At 42.0% G+C, this 24,221-nt stretch overlaps 2 protein-coding genes across 5 annotated transcripts; one reads left to right on the plus strand and one right to left on the minus strand.

The window, feature by feature from the left end:
• The first annotated feature begins 824 nt into the window (after positions 1-824).
• rnf224 (ring finger protein 224) lies at positions 825-3,376 on the plus strand. 2 transcript variants are annotated; one of them, XM_067574419.1, is made up of 3 exons: positions 825-1,645; positions 2,144-2,389; positions 2,955-3,376. In XM_067574419.1, exons 2-3 carry the CDS (start codon positions 2,150-2,152, stop codon positions 3,288-3,290), a joined length of 576 nt encoding a protein of 191 aa, XP_067430520.1. In that variant the 5' UTR covers positions 825-1,645; positions 2,144-2,149; the 3' UTR covers positions 3,291-3,376. The 2 variants fall into 2 exon arrangements, with proteins under 2 accessions (XP_067430520.1, XP_067430521.1); XM_067574420.1 differs by lacking the exon at positions 825-1,645 and having other exon boundaries at positions 1,717-2,389.
• A 227-nt stretch (positions 3,377-3,603) lies between these two features.
• On the minus strand, positions 3,604-23,642 carry pisd (phosphatidylserine decarboxylase). Of its 3 annotated transcripts, XM_067574423.1 has the most exons (9): positions 23,550-23,642; positions 21,531-21,574; positions 21,101-21,237; positions 12,778-12,912; positions 12,377-12,478; positions 10,424-10,547; positions 5,323-5,466; positions 5,073-5,233; positions 3,604-4,539 (listed from the first exon to the last, which is right to left on the minus strand). In XM_067574423.1, exons 1-9 carry the CDS (start codon positions 23,600-23,602, stop codon positions 4,270-4,272), a joined length of 1,170 nt encoding a protein of 389 aa, XP_067430524.1. In that variant the 5' UTR covers positions 23,603-23,642; the 3' UTR covers positions 3,604-4,269. The 3 variants fall into 3 exon arrangements, with proteins under 3 accessions (XP_067430524.1, XP_067430523.1, XP_067430525.1); XM_067574422.1 differs by lacking the exons at positions 21,101-21,237; positions 21,531-21,574; positions 23,550-23,642 and adding exons at positions 13,226-13,370; positions 19,181-19,471; XM_067574424.1 differs by lacking the exons at positions 21,101-21,237; positions 21,531-21,574; positions 23,550-23,642 and adding exons at positions 13,226-13,370; positions 19,363-19,429.
• Positions 23,643-24,221: the final 579 nt, after the last annotated feature.

The following is a 24,221-nucleotide window of genomic DNA, read 5'->3' on the forward strand; positions in this document are numbered from 1 at the left end:
TATTAATTTTAACATTAATCTCCAGATTAGCCTCCAGACTAACCTCCAGACTAACCTCCAGTTTAATTTTCAGATTTTAACCTCCAGACTAACCTCCAGTTTAATTCCCAGATTAACCTCCAGATTAACCTCCAGACTAACATCCAGACTAACCTCCAGATTAACCTCCAGACTAACCTCCAGATTAATTTTAACATTAACCTCCAGTTTAATTCCCAGATTAACCTCCAGATTAACATCCAGACTAACCTCCAGACTAATTTCCAGATTAATTTTAACATTAACCTCCAGATTAGCCTCCACACTAATTTCCAGATTAACCTCCAGATTAGTCTCCAGACTAACCTCCAGATTAATTTTAACATTAATTTTAACATTAACCTCCAGATTAACCTCCAGATTAATTTCCAAACTAACCTCCAGATTAAATAGAATGAATATTTAAATAAAAATCTGATATAAATGTAGTTTTACTCTTCTCTCTGTGTCTGTGTCTCTGTTGCTAGGCAACCACAGCCATTCAGCAGTGAGCTGTAACCTGATAGGCTGACACCAGCGGCCAATAGAAACCTGAGACCAGCTCCACTTTCTATTGGCTGGTCAGGTTACAGGTTAGTTTGTTGGTTTGTCAATGTTTTTAATGCATTTTCATATTTTTATTATAAAGTTAAAATAAGATTTGTAATCAGATTTATTTGTTGTTGATTTGACTTTAATGTCACTTTAACCATCTAATATTTATATGTTGCACAGATATTTATTTTATACATTAAATACACCTGACAGACTGATTTTATTGATAGTTTTTTTTATTACAGTTTATTGTTTTCCTACATTTATTTTCATTTCATGTTATTTTGTTTTTGTTAATACATCTCACTTATATAAATCATCATTTGTTTTATCTCTGACTGGATTCATGTGAATATTTAAATTTGAAATTATTATTATTCACATAATTAAATATGATGTATTGATTTATAAACAGGTTGTTAATGTTTCCTTTCATACAAATAAATGTAAACAGTCTGTCAGCTGAGTAAAGCTGAATTATTGATGAAGACTCTCTCTCTCTCTCTCTCTCTCTCTCTCTGTGTCTGAGGCAGAACGACGAGAACGAAAGAACAGAAAACAAGAAAAGACAGAATGAACGACGAGAGAGGAAAAGAAACTCAAGAGAAGAAGAGATAAAAAATAAAGAGGAGACGTGAGAAAAACAACAAGAAAGACGAAGAAAGAAAAGAAACAAAGAGAAGAAAATAAAGGACAAAAGAAGAAGAACAAGGACAAAAACTGGAATAAAAGACAAGAGAGGGAATGAAGAGGAGGAGGAAATAATGAAATAGAAGAAAAGACAAGAAAAGAAAAGGAGGATCGTGAGAACGAGAGAAAAAACAAAAAGAAGAAAGAAAAGCAGAGAAGAAGAGATAAAACAGACAGAGGAGTGAAAGAGAAAGAGAGAGGAGAGAGAGCTGGAAGACAAGAAGAGAAGAAGAAAAACAGAACAGATGAGGAAGTGAAAGATGAGAAGAAATGAATGACACTACAAGAGGATAGAAAAAGAACAAGAGAAGAAGTAGAGAAGTGTAAATAACAAAGAGAAGAAGAGAAGCTGTGATGTAGAATACGCAGGTGTCACATTCAGGTATGTTCCTGTTTATTTTTACTCTTAGGTAAGCCCCGCCCCCTTAGTTACTGTTGCTAACCTGTCAATCTTCCTGTTTTCACACATTCAGGTCACATGATTCTGCAAAATTGCATTAAAAACTCATAATTTTTAAAACAAACAAAAGCAGCTTCTCATAAATCTTTGTCTGCAGCCAGCGAGCTAACAATGCTAATGCTAATGCTAACTCCATGAGTGAAAACAACAGATTCAATATGAGAACTCATCAAATATGAGAGCTAATTTAATATGAGAACTCATTAAATATGAACTCTGTAAAAGAGTCTTAAATATTCTCTGGAAACTACACATGCTAACAGACTGAAGCTAAAGCTAACAGACTGAAGCTAAAGCTATCAGCTAGTCAGCCTGACATGCTAACAGTCTGGTTCCAGTGTGGCACTGATCTGAACTATGATTGGTTGTTACATGAGGACGTCATCCTGACCAGAAACTTTTCTTCTGTCATCCTTTAAGAGCAAAATGTCGGACAGCAGAAAAAAAGAAGAAGAAGAAGGGAAGGAGGAAGAGGAACCCCTCCCCACTCCTGCTCCCTCCACTGTTGCCGTGGAGACCATGATGTCACTGAGGAGGCAGGACCTGGTGTGCATTGTGTGCTTTGGCAGCTACGACCTGGCGACGCGATTGCCACGGCGACTGCACTGTGGTCACGCCTTCTGCCAGGCGTGTCTGAAGAGACTGGACACGGTCATCAACGAACAGGTGACTGATGACATCATCAACACTTCAGAAGGAGAGGTCAGCCGGGACATGTCGAGTCTCTGAGAAACTGTTAGCTGATGTTTACACAGTTAAAGCAGCTGAAGATAAAGAACAGGAAGTAGACTGCAGTGGAGGAAGTACTCTGATATACTCTACTGCAGTAAAAGTACCAACACAGCAACGTAAAAATAATGCAGATAATTTAAACTCTTGTTGTGTTATTTTATGTAAAAATGTGATCTGAAAAGTAACTAAAGCTGTCAAATAAATGTAGTGGAGTAGAAAGTACAATATTTCCCTCTGAAATGTAGAAAGTAGCATCACATGGAAATACTGAAGTAAAGTACAAGTACCTCAAAACTGTATGTAAATACAGTACTTGAGTAATTGTACCGAGTTACTTTCCCTTGGGTTAACGTTGACATGCGAGTTAAAGCAAAGGTGATAAAATGAGCTGAAGAGAAGAATCTTAGACTCTGAATCTTACTCTCTGAATTTAAAGAGTAGAGATGAAAGCAGTAGACTGAAAACAGCTTCTCTTCACCCCCCCCCTCCCCTCCTCCAGGTGTGGATCCCGTGTCCCCAGTGTAGACAGAGCACCCCCCGGCCCAGAGGAGGAGCAGCAGGTCTGGACCTGGACCTGGCCTCCTTCCTGGGGGTGAAAGCCCAGCAGACCTGTACCTCCTCCTGCTCCTCGTCCTCCTGGAGCTCCAGCCGCAGGGAGGGGGCCGGCGGCGGCGGCGCAGCCCAGGACGGGAAGCTGTGGCTGGGAAAGGAGGTTGCTGACGACGGATGGTCTCACGGAGGTCTGGCTGAACCGCGCTTCCATCGTTATGGAAACTGCTGCACGCCACCATCCTATTGGCTATGCTGCTGGTTCTGCTGTCCGGGGCGGGGCTAACACTAACCAATGAGTGTGCTGACTTTAGTTATTCTCTCATGTTGGTAAATTTATTCTGACTGATGACAAAACTTTACAATATTAAAACATCATGAAAAAAATGTGATGTGTCCGACTGTTTGAGTTCTGAGGAAGAACGATTAAAATATTTTAATATGAAAGAAATCAAATTAATTGATTCTAGATTCTAAAAATCTGTTCAAATTAAATTAAAAAAGATGAAAAAAGTGTGAAATTATTAAAATAAAAAGCATTAAATATTATTTAACTATTAATATTAAACCTGTATAAACTGAAATGACGACAAAGCTACTGAGAAAAATGGAAAAAATATTTATTCATAATTACATATTTTACAAAAGTAGAGAACAAAACAAAAAACAAAAAAACAGCATTCAAGTGTTAATGGGGGCGGGGCTGAGGCAGGGCGGGGCTAGTGTGGGCGGGGCTATAATGGGGCGGGGCTAAGATGGGGGTGGGCTGAAAACCTCAAATACAGGTCAGTTTTGAACCTGAAAAAATTTGACAACAAAAGATATTTAAGTTGAAATGAATGCATGTTAATATTAATGTTTCACTTTCTGACCAATCATGGGCCTCCTGGTGAATTTCCACCAATCAGCAGCTCAGAGAGCTCTGATTGGTTCAAATGACTTTAAAAGAGAACAATAAAGCTTCAAACATTCAAACTTAATAGTTTCAGTGGACGGAGGAACTTTTTATTTCACTTCGTGTAAATGATTTTAAATTTATGAAAAATGTATTTTTACAGTTTTGCAGTCGGTTCAATTTCTGGGCGATCGACAGAGACAAAGAATAGAAACAGAGAGTGAGAGAAAGTTTGGCACAAGGCATTCTGGGAGTTTGAGTCCTTGTCATTGTGTCCTCCAGAGCTTCCTTGTCACAGAGGCATTTATCCACAACGTCTTCAACTATTTCTGGATATCAGGCCCCTCCCCTGAGTCTGCAGCTCAGCCAATCAGAGGCTGCCGAGCCCCTCGCCGACTCTGATTCGTTGTCCCGGCTGCAGGCTGAAGCTGAAGTCTTTCGGCGCTTCAAACAGCAGAACGATGGTGGAGCCCAGGTTAAACTCCCCCACCGCCTCCCCCTTCTCTAAGGCCACGCCCCCTGCATCAACGGAGACCACGCCCCCTTCACCTCCCGCTTTCGACACCTGGTCGCCAATGGCAACGTAACTGCGGTCGTGAAAGGAGCCTTTGTTGTAGCGAGGAGCGTTTGTCTGCAGCTCCTGAGGATGTGTAGAAAATATGACAGATATTAATTAACTGATTTATTTATAACGACAGAAATGATCGACTACACTGTTAAAAATAATCAGAATTAAAGATATTACATATATTTATCATTAATTAATTAATGAAACTACTACAGCTGACATCACTTCAACTAAAATACCAGTAAAATGTAAATAAACTACAAAGTTATACAATATCGACTTTAATATAAAATGTAATGATGATTTTGAAAACAAAAACATTAACAAAACATACTGAAAATATTAAAAGTAAATACAAATATTCTTTAAAATAAAACTGAATAAAAATAGAGTGAAACTGCTGCTAACTGATGAATATATTAATGTATTTTTAAAAATAACGGCCGATAAAATACCTCACAATTTCCTTAAAAATCCTAAAACTTTATAATTATTTTAAAAGATTAAGTTTAAAATACATGAAAGAAAAAAGAAGCGCACTTGAAAAAGTAAGAATGATCAACAATCATCTTTAATTAAAAGCAAAATGAATGAAATCGAGTCACCTGATCAAAGTAAACCCGAATGGAACCGACGTTTGTGGCTCCGACCGCCGTTAACGAGAAGAAGCCGTGCTGCCATTGGCCGGTGAGTGCCACACGCTCATTAAGGACGAAGAGCTCTTTGACCCAACGAGCTACGCCCGGATTCACTGACATTAACGAGCCTAACGAGGACAGACAGAGAGAGAGAGATGAAGCCCAGGTACGGAGCAGAAAGCTGACACGTGAACAGGTGAGCCGAGCAGAATCTCACCTGGGAAGTGTCGTCGCAGCTCCACCCTCCAGTCTGCCGGCGAATGGAAGCAGTGATAATCACCTGGAGCCAGGTAGACCACCACGTGGAAGAGCTCGTTATCAGGACTCGATAGGAGGTGGTCTCTGAAGGACGACGACGAGTCTAAACACAGAGACACGTTTAACAAGTCACATCTGACGAGTCTAAACACAGAGACACGTTTAACAAGTCACATCTGACGAGTCTAAACACAGAGACACGTTTAACAAGTCACATCTGACGAGTCTAAACACAGAGACGCGTTTAACAAGTCACATCTGACAGGTCTAAACACAGAGACGCGTTTAACAAGTCACATCTGATGAATCTAAACACAGAGACACGTTTAACAAGTCACATCTGATGAATCTAAACACAGAGACACGTTTAACAAGTCACATCTGATGAATCTAAACACAGAGACACGTTTAACAAGTCACATCTGACGAGTCTAAACACAGAGACACGTTTAACAAGTCACATCCGACGAGTCTAAACACAGAGACACGTTTAACAAGTCACATCTGACGGGTCTAAACACAGAGACACGTTTAACAAGTCACATCTGACGAGTCTAAACACAGAGACACGTTTAACAAGTCACATCTGACGAGTCTAAACACAGAGACACGTTTAACAAGTCACATCTGACAGGTCTAAACACAGAGACGCGTTTAACAAGTCACATCTGACGAGTCTAAACACAGAGACACATTTAACAAGTCACATCTGACGAGTCTAAACACAGAGACACGTTTAACAAGTCACATCCAACAGGTCTAAACACAGAGACACGTTTAACAAGTCACATCTGACGAGTCTAAACACAGAGACACGTTTAACAAGTCACATCCAACAGGTCTAAACACAGAGACACGTTTAACAAGTCACATCCAACAAGTCTAAACACAGAGACACGTTTAACAAGTCACATCCAACAGGTCTAAACACAGAGACACGTTTAACAAGTCACATCTGACGAGTCTAAACACAGAGACACGTTTAACAAGTCACATCTGACGAGTCTAAACACAGAGACACGTTTAACAAGTCACATCCAACAGGTCTAAACACAGAGACACGTTTAACAAGTCACATCCAACAAGTCTAAACACAGAGACACGTTTAACAAGTCACATCCAACAGGTCTAAACACAGAGACACGTTTAACAAGTCACATCTGACGAGTCTAAACACAGAGACACGTTTAACAAGTCACATCTGACGAGTCTAAACACAGAGACACGTTTAACAAGTCACATCTAACGAGTCTAAACACAGAGACACGTTTAACAAGTCACATCTGACGAGTCTAAACACAGAGACACGTTTAACAAGTCACATCTGACAGGTCTAAACACAGAGACGCGTTTAACAAGTCACATCTGATGAATCTAAACACAGAGACACGTTTAACAAGTCACATCTGATGAATCTAAACACAGAGACACGTTTAACAAGTCACATCTGATGAATCTAAACACAGAGACACGTTTAACAAGTCACATCTGACGAGTCTAAACACAGAGACACGTTTAACAAGTCACATCCGACGAGTCTAAACACAGAGACACGTTTAACAAGTCACATCTGACGGGTCTAAACACAGAGACACGTTTAACAAGTCACATCTGACGAGTCTAAACACAGAGACACGTTTAACAAGTCACATCTGACGAGTCTAAACACAGAGACACGTTTAACAAGTCACATCTGACAGGTCTAAACACAGAGACGCGTTTAACAAGTCACATCTGACGAGTCTAAACACAGAGACACATTTAACAAGTCACATCTGACGAGTCTAAACACAGAGACACGTTTAACAAGTCACATCCAACAGGTCTAAACACAGAGACACGTTTAACAAGTCACATCTGACGAGTCTAAACACAGAGACACGTTTAACAAGTCACATCCAACAGGTCTAAACACAGAGACACGTTTAACAAGTCACATCCAACAAGTCTAAACACAGAGACACGTTTAACAAGTCACATCCAACAGGTCTAAACACAGAGACACGTTTAACAAGTCACATCTGACGAGTCTAAACACAGAGACACGTTTAACAAGTCACATCTGACGAGTCTAAACACAGAGACACGTTTAACAAGTCACATCCAACAGGTCTAAACACAGAGACACGTTTAACAAGTCACATCCAACAAGTCTAAACACAGAGACACGTTTAACAAGTCACATCCAACAGGTCTAAACACAGAGACACGTTTAACAAGTCACATCTGACGAGTCTAAACACAGAGACACGTTTAACAAGTCACATCTGACGAGTCTAAACACAGAGACACGTTTAACAAGTCACATCTGACGGGTCTAAACACAGAGACACGTTTAACAAGTCACATCTGACGAGTCTAAACACAGAGACACGTTTAACAAGTCACATCTGACGAGTCTAAACACAGAGACACGTTTAACAAGTCACATCTGACGAGTCTAAACACAGAGACACGTTTAACAAGTCACATCTGACAGGTCTAAACACAGAGACACGTTTAACAAGTCACATCTGACGAGTCTAAACACAGAGACACGTTTAACAAGTCACATCTGACGAGTCTAAACACAGAGACACGTTTAACAAGTCACATCCGACAAGTCTAAACACAGAGACACGTTTAACAAGTCACATCCAACAGGTCTAAACACAGAGACACGTTTAACAAGTCACATCTGACGAGTCTAAACACAGAGACACGTTTAACAAGTCACATCCAACAGGTCTAAACACAGAGACACGTTTAACAAGTCACATCCAACAAGTCTAAACACAGAGACACGTTTAACAAGTCACATCCAACAGGTCTAAACACAGAGACACGTTTAACAAGTCACATCTGACGAGTCTAAACACAGAGACACGTTTAACAAGTCACATCCAACAGGTCTAAACACAGAGACACGTTTAACAAGTCACATCTGACGAGTCTAAACACAGAGACACGTTTAACAAGTCACATCTGACGAGTCTAAACACAGAGACACGTTTAACAAGTCACATCCAACAGGTCTAAACACAGAGACACGTTTAACAAGTCACATCCAACAAGTCTAAACACAGAGACACGTTTAACAAGTCACATCCAACAGGTCTAAACACAGAGACACGTTTAACAAGTCACATCTGACGAGTCTAAACACAGAGACACGTTTAACAAGTCACATCTGATGAATCTAAACACAGAGACACGTTTAACAAGTCACATCCGACGAGTCTAAACACAGAGACACGTTTAACAAGTCACATCTGACGAATCTAAACACAGAGACACGTTTAACAAGTCACATCCGACGAGTCTAAACACAGAGACACGTTTAACAAGTCACATCTGACGAGTCTAAACACAGAGACACGTTTAACAAGTCACATCTGACGGGTCTAAACACAGAGACACGTTTAACAAGTCACATCCGACGGGTCTAAACACAGAGACACGTTTAACAAGTCACATCCGACGAGTCTAAACACAGAGACACGTTTAACAAGTCACATCTGACGAGTCTAAACACAGAGACACGTTTAACAAGTCACATCTGACGGGTCTAAACACAGAGACACGTTTAACAAGTCACATCCGACGAGTCTAAACACAGAGACACGTTTAACAAGTCACATCCGACGAGTCTAAACAGAGACACGTTTAACAAGTCACATCTGACGAGTCTAAACACAGAGACACGTTTAACAAGTCACATCCGACGAGTCTAAACACAGAGACACGTTTAACAAGTCACATCCGACGAGTCTAAACACAGAGACACGTTTAACAAGTCACATCCGACGAGTCTAAACACAGAGACACGTTTAACAAGTCACATCTGATGAATCTAAACACAGAGACACGTTTAACAAGTCACATCTGACGAGTCTAAACACAGAGACACGTTTAACAAGTCACATCTGACGGGTCTAAACACAGAGACACGTTTAACAAGTCACATCCGACGAGTCTAAACAGAGACACGTTTAACAAGTCACATCCGACGAGTCTAAACACAGAGACACGTTTAACAAGTCACATCCGACGAGTCTAAACACAGAGACACGTTTAACAAGTCACATCTGATGAATCTAAACACAGAGACACGTTTAACAAGTCACATCTGACGAGTCTAAACACAGAGACACGTTTAACAAGTCACATCTGACGGGTCTAAACACAGAGACACGTTTAACAAGTCACATCTGACGGGTCTAAACACAGAGACACGTTTAACAAGTCACATCTGACGGGTCTAAACACAGAGACACGTTTAACAAGTCACATCTGACGAGTCTAAACACAGAGACACGTTTAACAAGTCACATCTAACAAGTCTAAACACAGAGACACGTTTAACAAGTCACATCTGACGAGTCTAAACACAGAGACACGTTTAACAAGTCACATCTGACGGGTCTAAACACAGAGACACGTTTAACAAGTCACATCCGACGAGTCTAAACAGAGACACGTTTAACAAGTCACATCCGACGAGTCTAAACACAGAGACACGTTTAACAAGTCACATCCGACGAGTCTAAACAGAGACACGTTTAACAAGTCACATCCGACGAGTCTAAACACAGAGACACGTTTAACAAGTCACATCTAACGAGTCTAAACACAGAGACACGTTTAACAAGTCACATCTAACGAGTCTAAACACAGACACGTTTAAAAAGTTACATCTAACGAGTCTAAACACAGAGACACGTTTAACAAGTCACATCTGACGAGTCTAAACACAGAGACACGTTTAACAAGTCACATCTAACGAGTCTAAACACAGAGACACGTTTAACAAGTCACATATAACGAGTCTAAACAGAGACACGTTTAACAAGTCACATCTGACGAGTCCGAAGTCAACACAGGTAAGTCCAAGTCATGTCCAGCAAGTCCCATTCAAGTCCAACATGTTCATGGTCATGTCCAAGTCCTGAACAAGTAATTCTTCAGCCTTTAATTTGTTGAAACAGATGAACTCGTGTCCACCTGTGTCAATGTCTTTGACAGATTTTAAATTAATTTGTTATGTCATATGGGTCGGGGTGGGGTGGGTGTGGTCTTACCGTTGCTCTGCCCTTGCTGTGGACCCAGGAAGTTCTCCAGACTGTAGGTGACCCCCTTCACTTGCTCCACCTCAGAGTTCTTCACCTGACCGAAGTGAAGGATCTTCCCGTCAGCTGGAGAGATCTGCCCAGACAAAATGGCGGGCAGTTTATAGACAATTTACAATTTAATTTAGCAGACAATTTAATCCAAAGCGATGTACATCTGAGAGCTGATACAACACCAGCAGGGATCTAGTCTTGAAAGAACACGAGTAAGTGCTATGAAGCTAAGTTTGAGTCCAACAGGAAGTAGTTGCCAACAGGCAGAGCACAGAGGCAATGATTTATTTATTTATTTCCTTCAGTCCATCAGGTGCAGAGGTGTTGATGAAAGAACTAGTCTTTAGTCTTTTCTTAAAGATTGAGAGGGACTCTGCGGATCAAACAGAGTTTGGTAACTCGTTCCACCACCGGGGAACTACAGAGGAGAAGAGTCTATCTGGTGACTTAGGGTCCTGTTGTGGTACCAGGCGCCTTTCATTGGCAGAGCGTAGTGGGCGGGAGGGAGTGTAGACCTGAATGAGGGGGTTCAGGTAGGCAGGAGCTGTTTTAGTGGCTGTTCTGTAAGCGAGTGTCAGAGTTTTGAATTTGATGCAGGCAGCAACTGGGAGCCAGTGGAGGGAGATGAAAAGCAGGGAGATGTGCTGTTTTGGGCTGGTTGAAGACCAGATGCGCCGTCGCGTTCTGGATCATCTGCAGAGGTTTGAACGTACATGCGGGGAGGCCTGCCAGTAAGGAGCTGCAGTAGTTGATGCGTGATATTAGGAGAGCCTGGACCAGGAGTTGTGCTGCGTGCTCAGACAGAAAGGGTCCTAATGTTGTACAGGACATCGATGTACTGATCATCGATCATGACATCCAAATGTCAGGCAGACTTTGTGGGCATGAGTTGGTTGATTTGTGCTGGACGCTGATGTTTTGTTGTATGGAGGGACTGGCTGCGATGAATAGGAGCTCGGTCTTAGTGAGGCTGAGTTGAAGGTGACGTTCTTTCATCCATGCTGATGTATCGGCAAGGCATGACGAGATCCAAGCCGAGACTGTGTGGTCTTCCGGCGGGAACGACAGGAAGAGCTGGGTATCGTCAGCATAGCAATGGTATGAGAAACCACGGCAGCAGATGATTGCACCAAGTGAGGTGGCGTATATAGAGAAAAGAAGTGGACCAAGCACTGACCCTTGAGGAACCTCTGTGGATAAGCTGGGCGATTTGGACACTTCCCCCCCCCCAAGATGCTCTAAAATATCTCCCTGACAGGTAGGACATGAACCAGCGGAGGGCAGATCCTGAGACACCAAGCTCAGTGAGTGTGGAGAGGAGGATTTGGTGGTTGACTGTGTCAAAGGCAGCTGACAGATCCAGCAGCAAAAGAGCTGAGGACTGACCAGCAGCTCTAGCTGAGCGCAGTGAGGCCATAACCGACAGGAGTGCAGTCTCAGTAGAATGAGGACAGTGTGGCCCTGTTAGCTGGCAGCTGCAGACTGGAGTGGAGAGTAGAAAAGGACTAACCAGTTGGTGTCCTCGCACAGGTAGACTGATGCCTCTGCTGACGCTACAGTGCAGCTTGTGTGTTTAAATACCAGGAAGTATCACGGCTGAACACGCCCCTTTCGGATTTTCACAGCAAGGCAACAATAGAGGGTGTGAGACCCTCATCAGCGACCCTCCTATTGAAACTCAGAGAGTGAAACCAGGAAGTGCTCAGCTCCAACAAAGCCTGACAACAGCCTGACAACCACTTCAATCCGAATCAAACTCCAAAACAAAGTTTCAGAAACATTCACCAACCGACCGCGATCTCCTTTGGTCTAGATCAGAGCTCGTTCTGTTTGGAGCTTTGTTCAATTTCTCCAAATGGAGGACAGTTTAGAGACAAAATGGAGAACAGTTTAGAGAGGAGGAGGAGTTACCAGGCAGGAGGAGGAGCAGAGAGGTCTCACTGCAGGTTTGAGACGGCGACGGAAAAATTCTCCCAGATTCCTGTAGTGATGTAAGTCCTCCACCGCTGCCTCCTATTGGATGACAGAGACAGGAAGAAGAAATATAAACAATCAACAAAAGAACAAAACTTGATCACATCTTTAATATATGTAAAATATATCAGAGTGCTTTAATATCGATTGGGTGCTGATTATCTGATATTGATTAAATGTATCTGAAACATTAAACATCAGCTGAATGTCCTGCTGTGAAACTACTGACTGATTGCTATGAATGATTGATTACTGTTAATGATTGATCTGATGTGACTTTCGATCGTTTACAAAGATCAATAACAGAGAGATCGATCAGAGTAAACGTGGGTCCTCACCTGCATGTTGACTCCGAAGGTCCAGATGTAGAGCGAGTAGATGGGTTTTCTGAGCCATGTGGGGAGTTCCACCCCGTTCAGACGCCCCCAGGCCCGAGACAGGAGGCGGGTTGGGAAGGAGCGATACAACGCCACCTGCAGGGCAAACACCCACACAGCAGCTGTAGTGATTCTCTCGGTTCAACACGATCACTTTTATATTTTACTATTGGATACATTTACAGTTTATAGACTGAGGAATAAGAAGAGAGGAGTTCTCACAGATGATGGAGAGGAAAGACAAGAACAGAGGAGGTACAAGAAAAAGGTAAGGCAGAAGAAAGAAGAGGAAAGGAAGAACGAAAAGAGGAGGAAGTTAATGAGCATGACGAAGAAGAGTTTATCCATTCATTCCCTCCCTCCCTGTTTCCCTTCGTCCAATCAGAAGCCAGTCGGCAGCCGCTCTTACCCGATTGGCCAGCGGCCGCAGAGCACTGACAGACAGGGCGTAGCAGAGGAAGGCGATTGGCCGACGACGCCAAGGAGCGGGGCGACATACACCGCCACTGAGCGCGTTCAGACGGCGACGGAGAGCCAAACGAGGCACCTGCAGCCTAATTATGATAATGAGATTTCATGTGAGGAGGGAAACAACCAGGATGGAGGAGGACTTGATCTGAAACATGACGGAGGGGAAGGAGAAATGCACACAAACTAGGGCAACAAGTCTCAAAGTCAAGAGCAACAAGTCTCAAAGTGAAGAGCAACAAGTCCCAAAGTCAAGAGCAACAAGTCTCAAAGTCAAGAGCAACAAGTCTCAAAGTCAAGAGCAACAAGTCCCAAAGTCAAGAGCAACAAGTCCTAAAGTCAAGAGCAACAAGTCCTAAAGTCAAGAGCAACAAGTCTCAAAGTCAAGAGCAACAAGTCTCAAAGTCAAGAGCAACAAGTCCCAAAGTCAAGAGCAACAAGTCCCAAAGTCAAGAGCAACAAGTCTCAAAGTCAAGAGCAACAAGTCCCAAAGTCAAGAGCAACAAGTCTCAAAGTCAAGAGCAACAAGTCTCAAAGTCAAGAGCAACAAGTCCCAAAGTCAAGAGCAACAAGTCTCAAAGTGAAGAGCAACAAGTCTCAAGAGCAACAAGTCCCCAAGTCAAGAGCAACAAGTCCCAAAGTCAAGAGCAACAAGTCTCAAAGTGAAGAGCAACAAGTCCCAAAGTCAAGAGCAACAAGTCTCTAAGTCAACAGCAACAAGTCCCAAAGTCAAGAGCAACAAGTCTCAAAGTCAAGAGCAACAAGTCCCAAAGTCAAGAGCAACAAGTCTCAAAGTCAAGAGCAACAAGTCCTAAAGTCAAGAGCAACAAGTCTCTAAGTCAACAGCAACAAGTCCCAAAGTCAAGAGCAACAAGTCTCAAAGTCAAGAGCAACAAGTCCCCAAGTCAAGAGCAACAAGTCTCAAAGTCAACAGCAACAAGTCCCAAAGTCAAGAGCAACAAGTCTCAAAGTCAAGAGCAACAAGTCTCAAAGTCAAGAGCAACAAGTCCTAAAGTCAAGAGCAACAAGTCTCAAAGTCAAGAGCAACAAGTCTCAAAGTCAAGAGCAACAAGTCCTAAAGTCAAGAGCAACAAGTCCTAAAGTCAAGAGCAACAAGTCTCAAAGTCAAGAGCAACAAGTCTCAAAGTCAAGAGCAACAAGTCCCAAAGTCAAGAGCAACAAGTCCTAAAGTCAAGAGCAACAAGTCTCAAAGTCAAGAGCAACAAGTCTCAAAGTCAAGAGCAACAAGTCTCAAAGTGAAGAGCAACAAGTCCCAAAGTCAAGAGCAACAAGTCTCTAAGTCAAGAGCAACAAGTCCCAAAGTCAAGAGCAACAAGTCTCTAAGTCAACAGCAACAAGTCCCAAAGTCAAGAGCAACAAGTCTCAAAGTCAAGAGCAACAAGTCCCAAAGTCAAGAGCAACAAGTCTCAAAGTGAAGAGCAACAAGTCCCCAAGTCAAGAGCAACAAGTCTCTAAGTCAACAGCAACAAGTCCCAAAGTCAAGAGCAACAAGTCTCAAAGTCAAGAGCAACAAGTCCCAAAGTCAAGAGCAACAAGTCTCAAAGTCAAGAGCAACAAGTCCTAAAGTCAAGAGCAACAAGTCTCTAAGTCAACAGCAACAAGTCCCAAAGTCAAGAGCAACAAGTCTCAAAGTCAAGAGCAACAAGTCCCCAAGTCAAGAGCAACAAGTCTCAAAGTCAACAGCAACAAGTCCCAAAGTCAAGAGCAACAAGTCTCAAAGTCAAGAGCAACAAGTCTCAAAGTGAAGAGCAACAAGTCTCAAAGTCAAGAGCAACAAGTCTCAAAGTGAAGAGCAACAAGTCTCAAAGTGAAGAGCAACAAGTCCCAAAGTCAAGAGCAACAAGTCTCAAAGTCAAGAGCAACAAGTCTCAAAGTCAAGAGCAACAAGTCTCAAAGTCAAGAGCAACAAGTCCCAAAGTCAAGAGCAACAAGTCCCAAAGTCAAGAGCAACAAGTCCCAAAGTCAAGAGCAACAAGTCCCAAAGTCAAGAGCAACAAGTCCTAAAGTCAAGAGCAACAAGTCCCAAAGTCAAGAGCAACAAGTCCCAAAGTCAAGAGCAACAAGTCTCAAAGTCAAGAGCAACAAGTCTCTAAGTCAAGAGCAACAAGTCCCAAAGTCAAGAACAACAAGTCTCAAAGTCAAGAGCAACAAGTCTCAAAGTCAAGAGCAACAAGTCCCAAAGTCAAGAGCAACAAGTCCTAAAGTCAAGAGCAACAAGTCCTAAAGTCAAGAGCAACAAGTCCTAAAGTCAAGAGCAACAAGTCCTAAAGTCAAGAGCAACAAGTCCCAAAGTCAAGAGCAACAAGTCCTAAAGTCAAGAGCAACAAGTCTCAAAGTCAAGAGCAACAAGTCTCAAAGTCAAGAGCAACAAGTCTCAAAGTCAAGAGCAACAAGTCCTAAAGTCAAGAGCAACAAGTCCCAAAGTCAAGAGCAACAAGTCTCAAAGTCAAGAGCAACAAGTCTCAAAGTCAAGAGCAACAAGTCCTAAAGTCAAGAGCAACAAGTCTCAAAGTCAAGAGCAACAAGTCTCAAAGTCAAGAGCAACAAGTCTCAAAGTCAAGAGCAACAAGTCCCAAAGTCAAGAGCAACAAGTCCTAAAGTCAAGAGCAACAAGTCCCAAAGTCAAGAGCAACAAGTCCTAAAGTCAAGAGCAACAAGTCCTAAAGTCAAGAGCAACAAGTCCTAAAGTCAAGAGCAACAAGTCTCAAAGTCAAGAGCAACAAGTCTCAAAGTGAAGAGCAACAAGTCCCCAAGTCAAGAGCAACAAGTCCCAAAGTCAAGAGCAACAAGTCCCAAAGTCAAGAGCAACAAGTCCCAGAGTCAAGAGCAACAAGTCTCAAGAGCAACAAGTCCCCAAGTCAAGAGCAACAAGTCTCAAGAGCAACAAGTCCCAAAGTCAAGAGCAACAAGTCTCAAAGTCAAGAGCAACAAGTCTCAAAGTCAAGAGCAACAAGTCTCTAAGTCAAGAGCAACAAGTCCCCAAGTCAAGAGCAACAAGTCCTAAAGTCAAGAGCAACAAGTCTCAAAGTCAAGAGCAACAAGTCTCAAAGTCAAGAGCAACAAGTCTCAAAGTCAAGAGCAACAAGTCCTAAAGTCAAGAGCAACAAGTCCTAAAGTCAAGAGCAACAAGTCTCAAAGTCAAGAGCAACAAGTCCCAAAGTCAAGAGCAACAAGTCTCTAAGTCAAGAGCAACAAGTCTCTAAGTCAAGAGCATCAAGTCCCAAAGTCAAGAGCAACAAGTCTCTAAGTCAAGAGCAACAAGTCTCAAAGTCAAGAGCAACAAGTCCCAAAGTCAAGAGCAACAAGTCCCAAAGTCAAGAGCAACAAGTCTCTAAGTCAAGAGCAACAAGTCCCAGAGTCAAGAGCAACAAGTCCCAGAGTCAAGAGCAACAAGTCTCAAAGTCAAGAGCAACAAGTCTCTAAGTCAAGAGCAACAAGTCCCAAAGTCAAGAGCAACAAGTCTCTAAGTCAAGAGCAACAAGTCCCAGAGTCAAGAGCAACAAGTCCCAGAGTCAAGAGCAACAAGTCTCAAAGTCAAGAGCAACAAGTCCCAAAGTCAAGAGCAACAAGTCCCAAAGTCAAGAGCAACAAGTCTCAAAGTCAAGAGCAACAAGTCTCAAAGTCAAGAGCAACAAGTCCCAAAGTCAAGAGCAACAAGTCTCTAAGTCAAGAGCAACAAGTCTCTAAGTCAAGAGCATCAAGTCCCAAAGTCAAGAGCAACAAGTCCCAGAGTCAAGAGCAACAAGTCTCAAAGTCAAGAGCAACAAGTCTCTAAGTCAAGAGCAACAAGTCTCAAAGTCAAGAGCAACAAGTCCCAAAGTCAAGAGCAACAAGTCTCTAAGTCAAGAGCAACAAGTCTCTAAGTCAAGAGCAACAAGTCCCAGAGTCAAGAGCAACAAGTCCCAGAGTCAAGAGCAACAAGTCTCAAAGTCAAGAGCAACAAGTCTCTAAGTCAAGAGCAACAAGTCCCAAAGTCAAGAGCAACAAGTCTCTAAGTCAAGAGCAACAAGTCTCAAAGTCAAGAGCAACAAGTCCCAAAGTCAAGAGCAACAAGTCCCAAAGTCAAGAGCAACAAGTCTCTAAGTCAAGACCATCGAAACAGGACAAAGGTTAAAACAAAAAGAAACACAGGTGGGTGTGGAAAGGTATGGGGGGGGGGGTGGGGCCGGGCTTGTGTTTGTGTGTGCAGAGGGAGGAGGGAGGAGCGAACACCAATGCAGCACAGATGCTAACACAGCTAAACAGCAAAGCTAAAGTGAAGCTAGCAGGATTGCTAACACGCTAACAGACAAACACTTTTCATTAGTTTTCATATATTTTTATTTCAGTTTCTGTATGATTGCTCATCAATTCATGTTGGAACAAATATGGAAGACTATTTTCTGTTGTCATGTATTCAGTCCTCACTCTATTATTCTTAAAAACTTGTTTTTTGGAGCATCCTGGTGGCTGAATGGTTACTGCACAGCGGTAACGTCAGTTCGATTCCAGCAGCAACCTTTGCTGCATGTCATACAATCTCTCTTCCCTCGTTTCCTGTCGTCAACTTCACTGTGAATGTCCAATAAAGGCAAAAAAACACCCCCAACCCAAAAAAACCCCTTAAATAAAAGAAAAAACTTGATTAACTCATGTTTAAAAAACGATATCTAAGACTCATCTATACAGAAAACTAATCATCATCATCATCAAAATCTGAATTAGTTTATGATTTTACTGATTAATTTATTTTCAGATAAAATATAAAAACTGATTTTATTCATTCAAATTTAATTCTGTCCAGATGTTTTATTTTTATCATACAAAACTGATATTTTATTATTTATTTACTTCTTTGTGTGACGTCAGCTCTTTGGATTATTTTCATAAAAAGTCCAAAAACTGAAAACAGATTTATGTCATATATAATAATAAATCAGTCACTTCTTCTCCTGCAGTAAAGGATCTGAATACTTCTTCCTCTGCTGATTTCAGGATGTGAAAATAAAAACTAACTTGACTTGAAAACTGTGAGACAGAAAACATCCAACTGCTTCTGAATCCAGTCAGAAAGAGAAACAACATAAAGACTACAAGTTATTTATGATGAGTCATGTGACACCTGACAGCACGATGCTGCACTGCTCATCACCATCATCATCATCATCATCATCATCATCATCATCACCTCTCCTCTCTGTGTGTTTCTATCTGCTGCTAACGAGGTTAGCAGGTTAGCACAGGATAAACTGGAAATAGGCTAACGCAGGCTGAGCTAGGCTAAAGCTAAAATAGCTGACCTGCTAAGCTAGCTGTCACCATAGAAACCACACTCACACACACACAGTAATCCCCTCTAACACCCCCCCCCCCCCCCCCCCCACCCCCACCCCCCCCCCACCTGCTAACTGGGTCACTCTCTCTCTCTCTCTGGTGTCTCTCGCCCTCTCACCTGCTGTTTACTGACAGGTTTAAACTTTAAACACTTTACTGAGAATCAGCCAATCAGCACGCAGGATCATCTGCTCTTTATTTCTACCTCCTCTTCTTCATTTTAAAAACACTTCAGATCTTCCTCTTTCAGCCTGAAACTCGTCTGTTTGTTTCTTTCTTTATTTTATCTTCACGTCATTTATTCACATTTACTCCTCTGACTTTATTAATCTTTACTTTTCTTCTTCTGCTCGGTCAGAAATGTCGTAGTTTTCAGATGTTTCTGAAAACTATAAAAGCTTTTGACATCTCCTCTCTGATCTCTTCTTCTTCTCTTTATTATTATTATTATTTATTTCCTGTTTCCTGTCGTCACGTCATTTTCAGATTTTACATCTCTAACTTGAACTTCCGGCCTCTTTCTGAAATCTTTCCATCTTTTCTAAAACTTCTTCTCTCCCACCTGAATCGTGCTGCGGTTCGCGGTCTCACCCCTCGTCCTCCTCCTCTGTCCCTCTCGCCCTCTCGCTCGCCGTCAGTCGCGCGCTGCTGCCGCCGCCTCACCTGCCGCAGCAGGTCGCGCTCCTGACGCCGGCCGCCGCCGCCGCCGCCGCCGCCGCCGCGGCGCTGAGAGAAGAACCTCACCATGAAGGCGAACGAGACGGTCGCAGACACATCCTGACGGTTCTCACGGAGACGAAGAAACAGCTGAGCGACGACTGAGAGGACTGAGGGAGAGGAGGGGGGACCGAAGAGGAAGAGCAGCTGAGGGAGAGGAGGGGGGGGAGGGGGGGTTAATACTAGAGAGCTCCGCCCCCCCCCCCCCTCCCCCGTCTGTTAAAGCGAGGGGGGGTTAATACTGCAGCCCCCCCCCCCCATCCTGTCTGTGTTTATAAACTGATAGAGTTGCTTTAGATTATAATTTAGATAAACATCTTCAAATTTAAACATTTTTAAAATAATAAATTCTAAACATTTAATTTGATCAATATTTCAAAATCATTAAATGTATTTATCAATTAAATATTAATTATTATTCTTTATATTCTTATAATGTTACAACATTAGAACATTAAAATGATTTAATTTTTAGAATTATTTAATATAATTAGATTATTATATTTCAAATAAATGATCAATGATTTATTAATACAAGTAGTTTAGTATTAAATAAGTATTAATATTAAATCCAGATGTGAAATATGTGACACATGAATAATGTTTATGTATTATCTCATTTTATTAATTATCTTTATTATTATTATTAATTATGTTCAGAATCTTTTATCTACAAACTAATTTGTTTTTTAAATGTAAAACTTTTTAAATCAATAAAAACAAATCAATAAATAAATAATCTCTCTCCTGTTTATTTTTTGTCCAATCAGAGCCTCCTTCTCTCCTGCCTGGTTACTCATTGATCAATCACACCATGTCCTCAGGGAGTCGACCAATCAGGAGGCAGTAGAGGCAGCGAGGAGAGGGGGCGGGGCCTGAATGATGCACCGATGTGGCAGAGTGACCGGTCTGTGTGACATCATCACTGTGACGCTGTGACATCACTGTGACCTTTCACCCACCTGTGCTGAGAGAATACTACAGAAAACTACAGAAAACTACAGAATACTACAGAATACTACAGAATAATACTACAGAAAACTACAGAATACTACAGAATACTACTACAGAAAACTACAGAATACTACAGAATACCACAGAATAATACAGAATAATACTACAGAAAACTACAGAATACTACAGAATACTACTACAGAAAACTACAGAATACTACAGAAAACTACAGAATACTACAGAATACTACAGAAAACTACAGAATACTACAGTACACACGTTTATACATGTTTATATACTTCTTATATTACGGTATACATACATATATATATATATATATATATATATATATATATATATATATATATATATATATATATATATATAATATAGTACTGATTTACTGAACTTTAGAGCCGCGACTAACAATTATTTTCATTTTTGATTCATCTGTCCATTATTTTCTCCACTAATCAATAAATTGTTTGGTCCATAAAATATCAGGAAATGGTGAAAAATATTGATCACTGTTTGCCAAAAGTCAAGATGACGTCCCCAAATGAAGAGGAAGACGAAGGAGAAGAGGAAGAAGGAGAGGAAGAAGAGGAAGAAGAGGAAGATGAGGAAGAAGGAGAAGGAGAAGGAGGAAGAGGAAGGAAAAGAAGAAGAGGAAGAAGGAGAAGGAGAGGAGGAAGAGGAAGGAAAAGAAGAAGAGGAAGCAGGAGAGCAAGAAGAGGAAGAGGAAGGAGAAAAAGAGGAAGGAGAAGAGGAAGAAGAGGAAGCAGGAGGAGACAGGTGAGTCGTCTCCTACCTGTGTGGGAGTGGCCAGAGGAGGCGGGGCTCCATCTTCCTGTTGGTCCTTCCTCTTGTAGTGCTGGTAACCAAGGTAACCGCCACCTGTCACCACCAGGAGGGGGAGGGGCCGGGGGCGGGGCAGGAAGCCGCGACCTGAGGACAGAGAGAGAGCCGATTGGTCCAAACATCTGACTGACTGACTGATCAATCAACTTATTGATCTGGTATTTATGATGAATGTTGCAGCTGATTGGTCCGTCTGCTGCTGCAGAACCATTCATATCAAATAATAATATTGACAGAATAAAGTCTATGATTGATCTGATGATCTTATTGATCAGGATCTGATCTAACATGATCGATGCTGCTGCCACACTGCCTGATGACATCACTCCAGCTGATGGTGTCGCTATGGAAACGGCTGCAGAGCAGGTGCAGTGACTCACCTGTGTTCAGCAGACGCTGCTGGCTGCAGCTCAGAGGAGGAACTCTGAAAAACACAGAGATGAAGAGTCATCAATACTTTCCATGATTGAATATATTCAGCTGATCGTCAGTGTGTATCGGTCAGCTGATCAGCTGATCAGCTGTTCTACCTGCTGTCAGCTGTTTACATCAGTCCGGTGGCGGTTTAACTGCTGATAGAGGCAGGAAATAAACTGTCTGATTACTTCACTGCTGCAGCTCATCGTTAGAAACACGTCGCTTCATCTGTCACTGTTCACTGCTCACTGTTCACTGTTCACTGTTCACTGTTCACTGCTCACTGTTCACTGATCACTGTTCACTGCTCACTGTTCACTGTTCACTGATCACTGTTCACTGTTCACTGTTCATTGCTCACTGTTCACTGTTCATTGCTCACTGTTCACTGATCACTGTTCACTGATCACTGTTCACTGTTCACTGATCACTGTTCATTGCTCACTGTTCACTGATCACTGTTCACTGATCACTGTTCACTGTTCATTGCTCACTGTTCACTGATCACTGTTCACTGATCACTGTTCATTGCTCACTGTTCACCGATCACTGTTCATTGCTCACTGTTCACTGATCACTGTTCATTGCTCACTGTTCACTGATCACTGTTCACTGATCACCGATCACTGTTCACTGATCACTGTTCACCGATCACTGTTCACTGTCTGCTCACGTAAAAACAAGCTGGAGTCAAACAGCATCTCATAAAAATGTCCCAAAGGAAGTGACGTCAGACCACGAAGACAGCGAGGAAGAAGAAGACAGCGAGGAAGAAGAAGACAGCGAGGAAGAAGAAGACAGCGTCACAATAATAAAACCTGAACGCAGTGAACTGGTATTATTGTAGCTGAAATATGATGCTGTACGGTGCAACATATAATATATAATATATAATATATAATATATACTGACATCAGTCAGGGTGTAAACAGACTCTGTATGTTACAGGATGAAAGTATAAACTGTTCATCATCAGATATATATAGATAATTATAGATATATGACACTGACAACAAGAACATTTGGTTAATGATTTATTGACGTTTGCAGCCTCCTTTCTTTAACATCGGCTCACTGAACAAACTAAACAGACAAACATCATTTCAGAATGAATCTCTATAGTGAGAACTAATAGTAGGTGCTATAAGAGAGCATCAGCAGCACAACATCAGTCAGAGTTACATCCACAGACAGACTTTCAAAAACATGTTCACTGAACTTATATCGACTATTGTAACCTCGTAGTGATTTTGGTTTTTACACTTGTGGTCACATTATCCAGTTTCTGTCACTATTTGCTAAATGAAAGTGAACAGTCGTGTGTAATATGGATGAATGCGCGCGCTGAATCATGTGAATATATTGATGTGATGAGAGAGATGAAAGTCTGAAGCCTTCAATATAAAACATGATCGATGGTGCAAAACATTACACAAGTTAAACTGGGCGTCATGCTAACCCAGCTAGCAGCTAACTCCACATGAACACAGACATACCTCAGACTGTATGAAAGAGGAAACAGGTCTCAAGTCGACGTGACGTCAGATTCATGACGTATTACCAGCAGCGACTGAATGCTGCTGATGTTTGCAGTGTTTTGAACAGGCATCGTCACAGTCACCTACCAGCCTGATGCAGACCAATATCACCAGTTAAACCGACACACCTGTGAACTTCATCTGTCCACGTGACACACACAGGTAACTCTCAAACATCTGGCTGACGTCACCTGAGCCGAAACCTTCAACACCGTGATTCGCAAACGGATCACCCGTGTGACGTCATGTTCAACAGACACGTTATAGATAATTTAATACAAACTGAACAGTCACTGCGTCACTGATGCGACACATAAGTTACCGTAAAACGTCACGCTGACGCTGTCATTACGTTTCAGCCACGCGGCCCGTAACACGTCACTCCCTCGTGTCCAGCTGTTCGCTTTGATGTTTTCAGTTTTAAAGTGAAGATAAATAAAATACCTGCAGCCGCGCGCGGTCAGTCCGCTGCACACCCTCCGCAAGGCCGCCGCCATCTTTTGTTTGCGGAAGTGACGTCAGGACGTTGTGCGTATGGGTAAACTCCGACCCTGAGTTCAGTCTGTCAGGTAAACGCAGCTCCAACGGACTCCGTTCAGTCTGAACGTCTCTCTAGAAACACGCGGCATCCTGGTCTCAATCTGGACGGTCAGACCCTTTAACCAGGGTCAGGACCAGGACCAGGACCAGGGTCAGGGTCAGGGTTAGGGTTAGGGGTTAGGGGTCAGGTTAGGGTTGCTGGTCGTTTTGGAAATTATTGCTCCGTTAATAAGCTTTAAAGACTTATAGTAGCTTTGATGTCTGCCATTGACAGTTGGCTCACCTGCTCCAGGACTCACATTATATATATATATATATATATATATATATATATATATATATATATATATATATATATATATATATATATATATATATATAACCACATGACCCTTATAAGCTCCTGTTAGAGCGACCAGAAGCTGAACTCAGACCGGCTCCAGTCTTATGGAGTTCACATATATTTGTGTCTAATTTCTGAGCAAACAAAGGAACATTTTGAGCAGAGAAAAAATATTTTCTTTTTTTTTTTGCAAGAAAATAAAATATAATTAGCACAGAAATAATAATAATAAC

This window comes from Thunnus thynnus, chromosome 19, assembly GCF_963924715.1.
Source record: "Thunnus thynnus chromosome 19, fThuThy2.1, whole genome shotgun sequence".
Classification (NCBI taxonomy): Eukaryota; Metazoa; Chordata; class Actinopteri; order Scombriformes; family Scombridae; genus Thunnus; species Thunnus thynnus.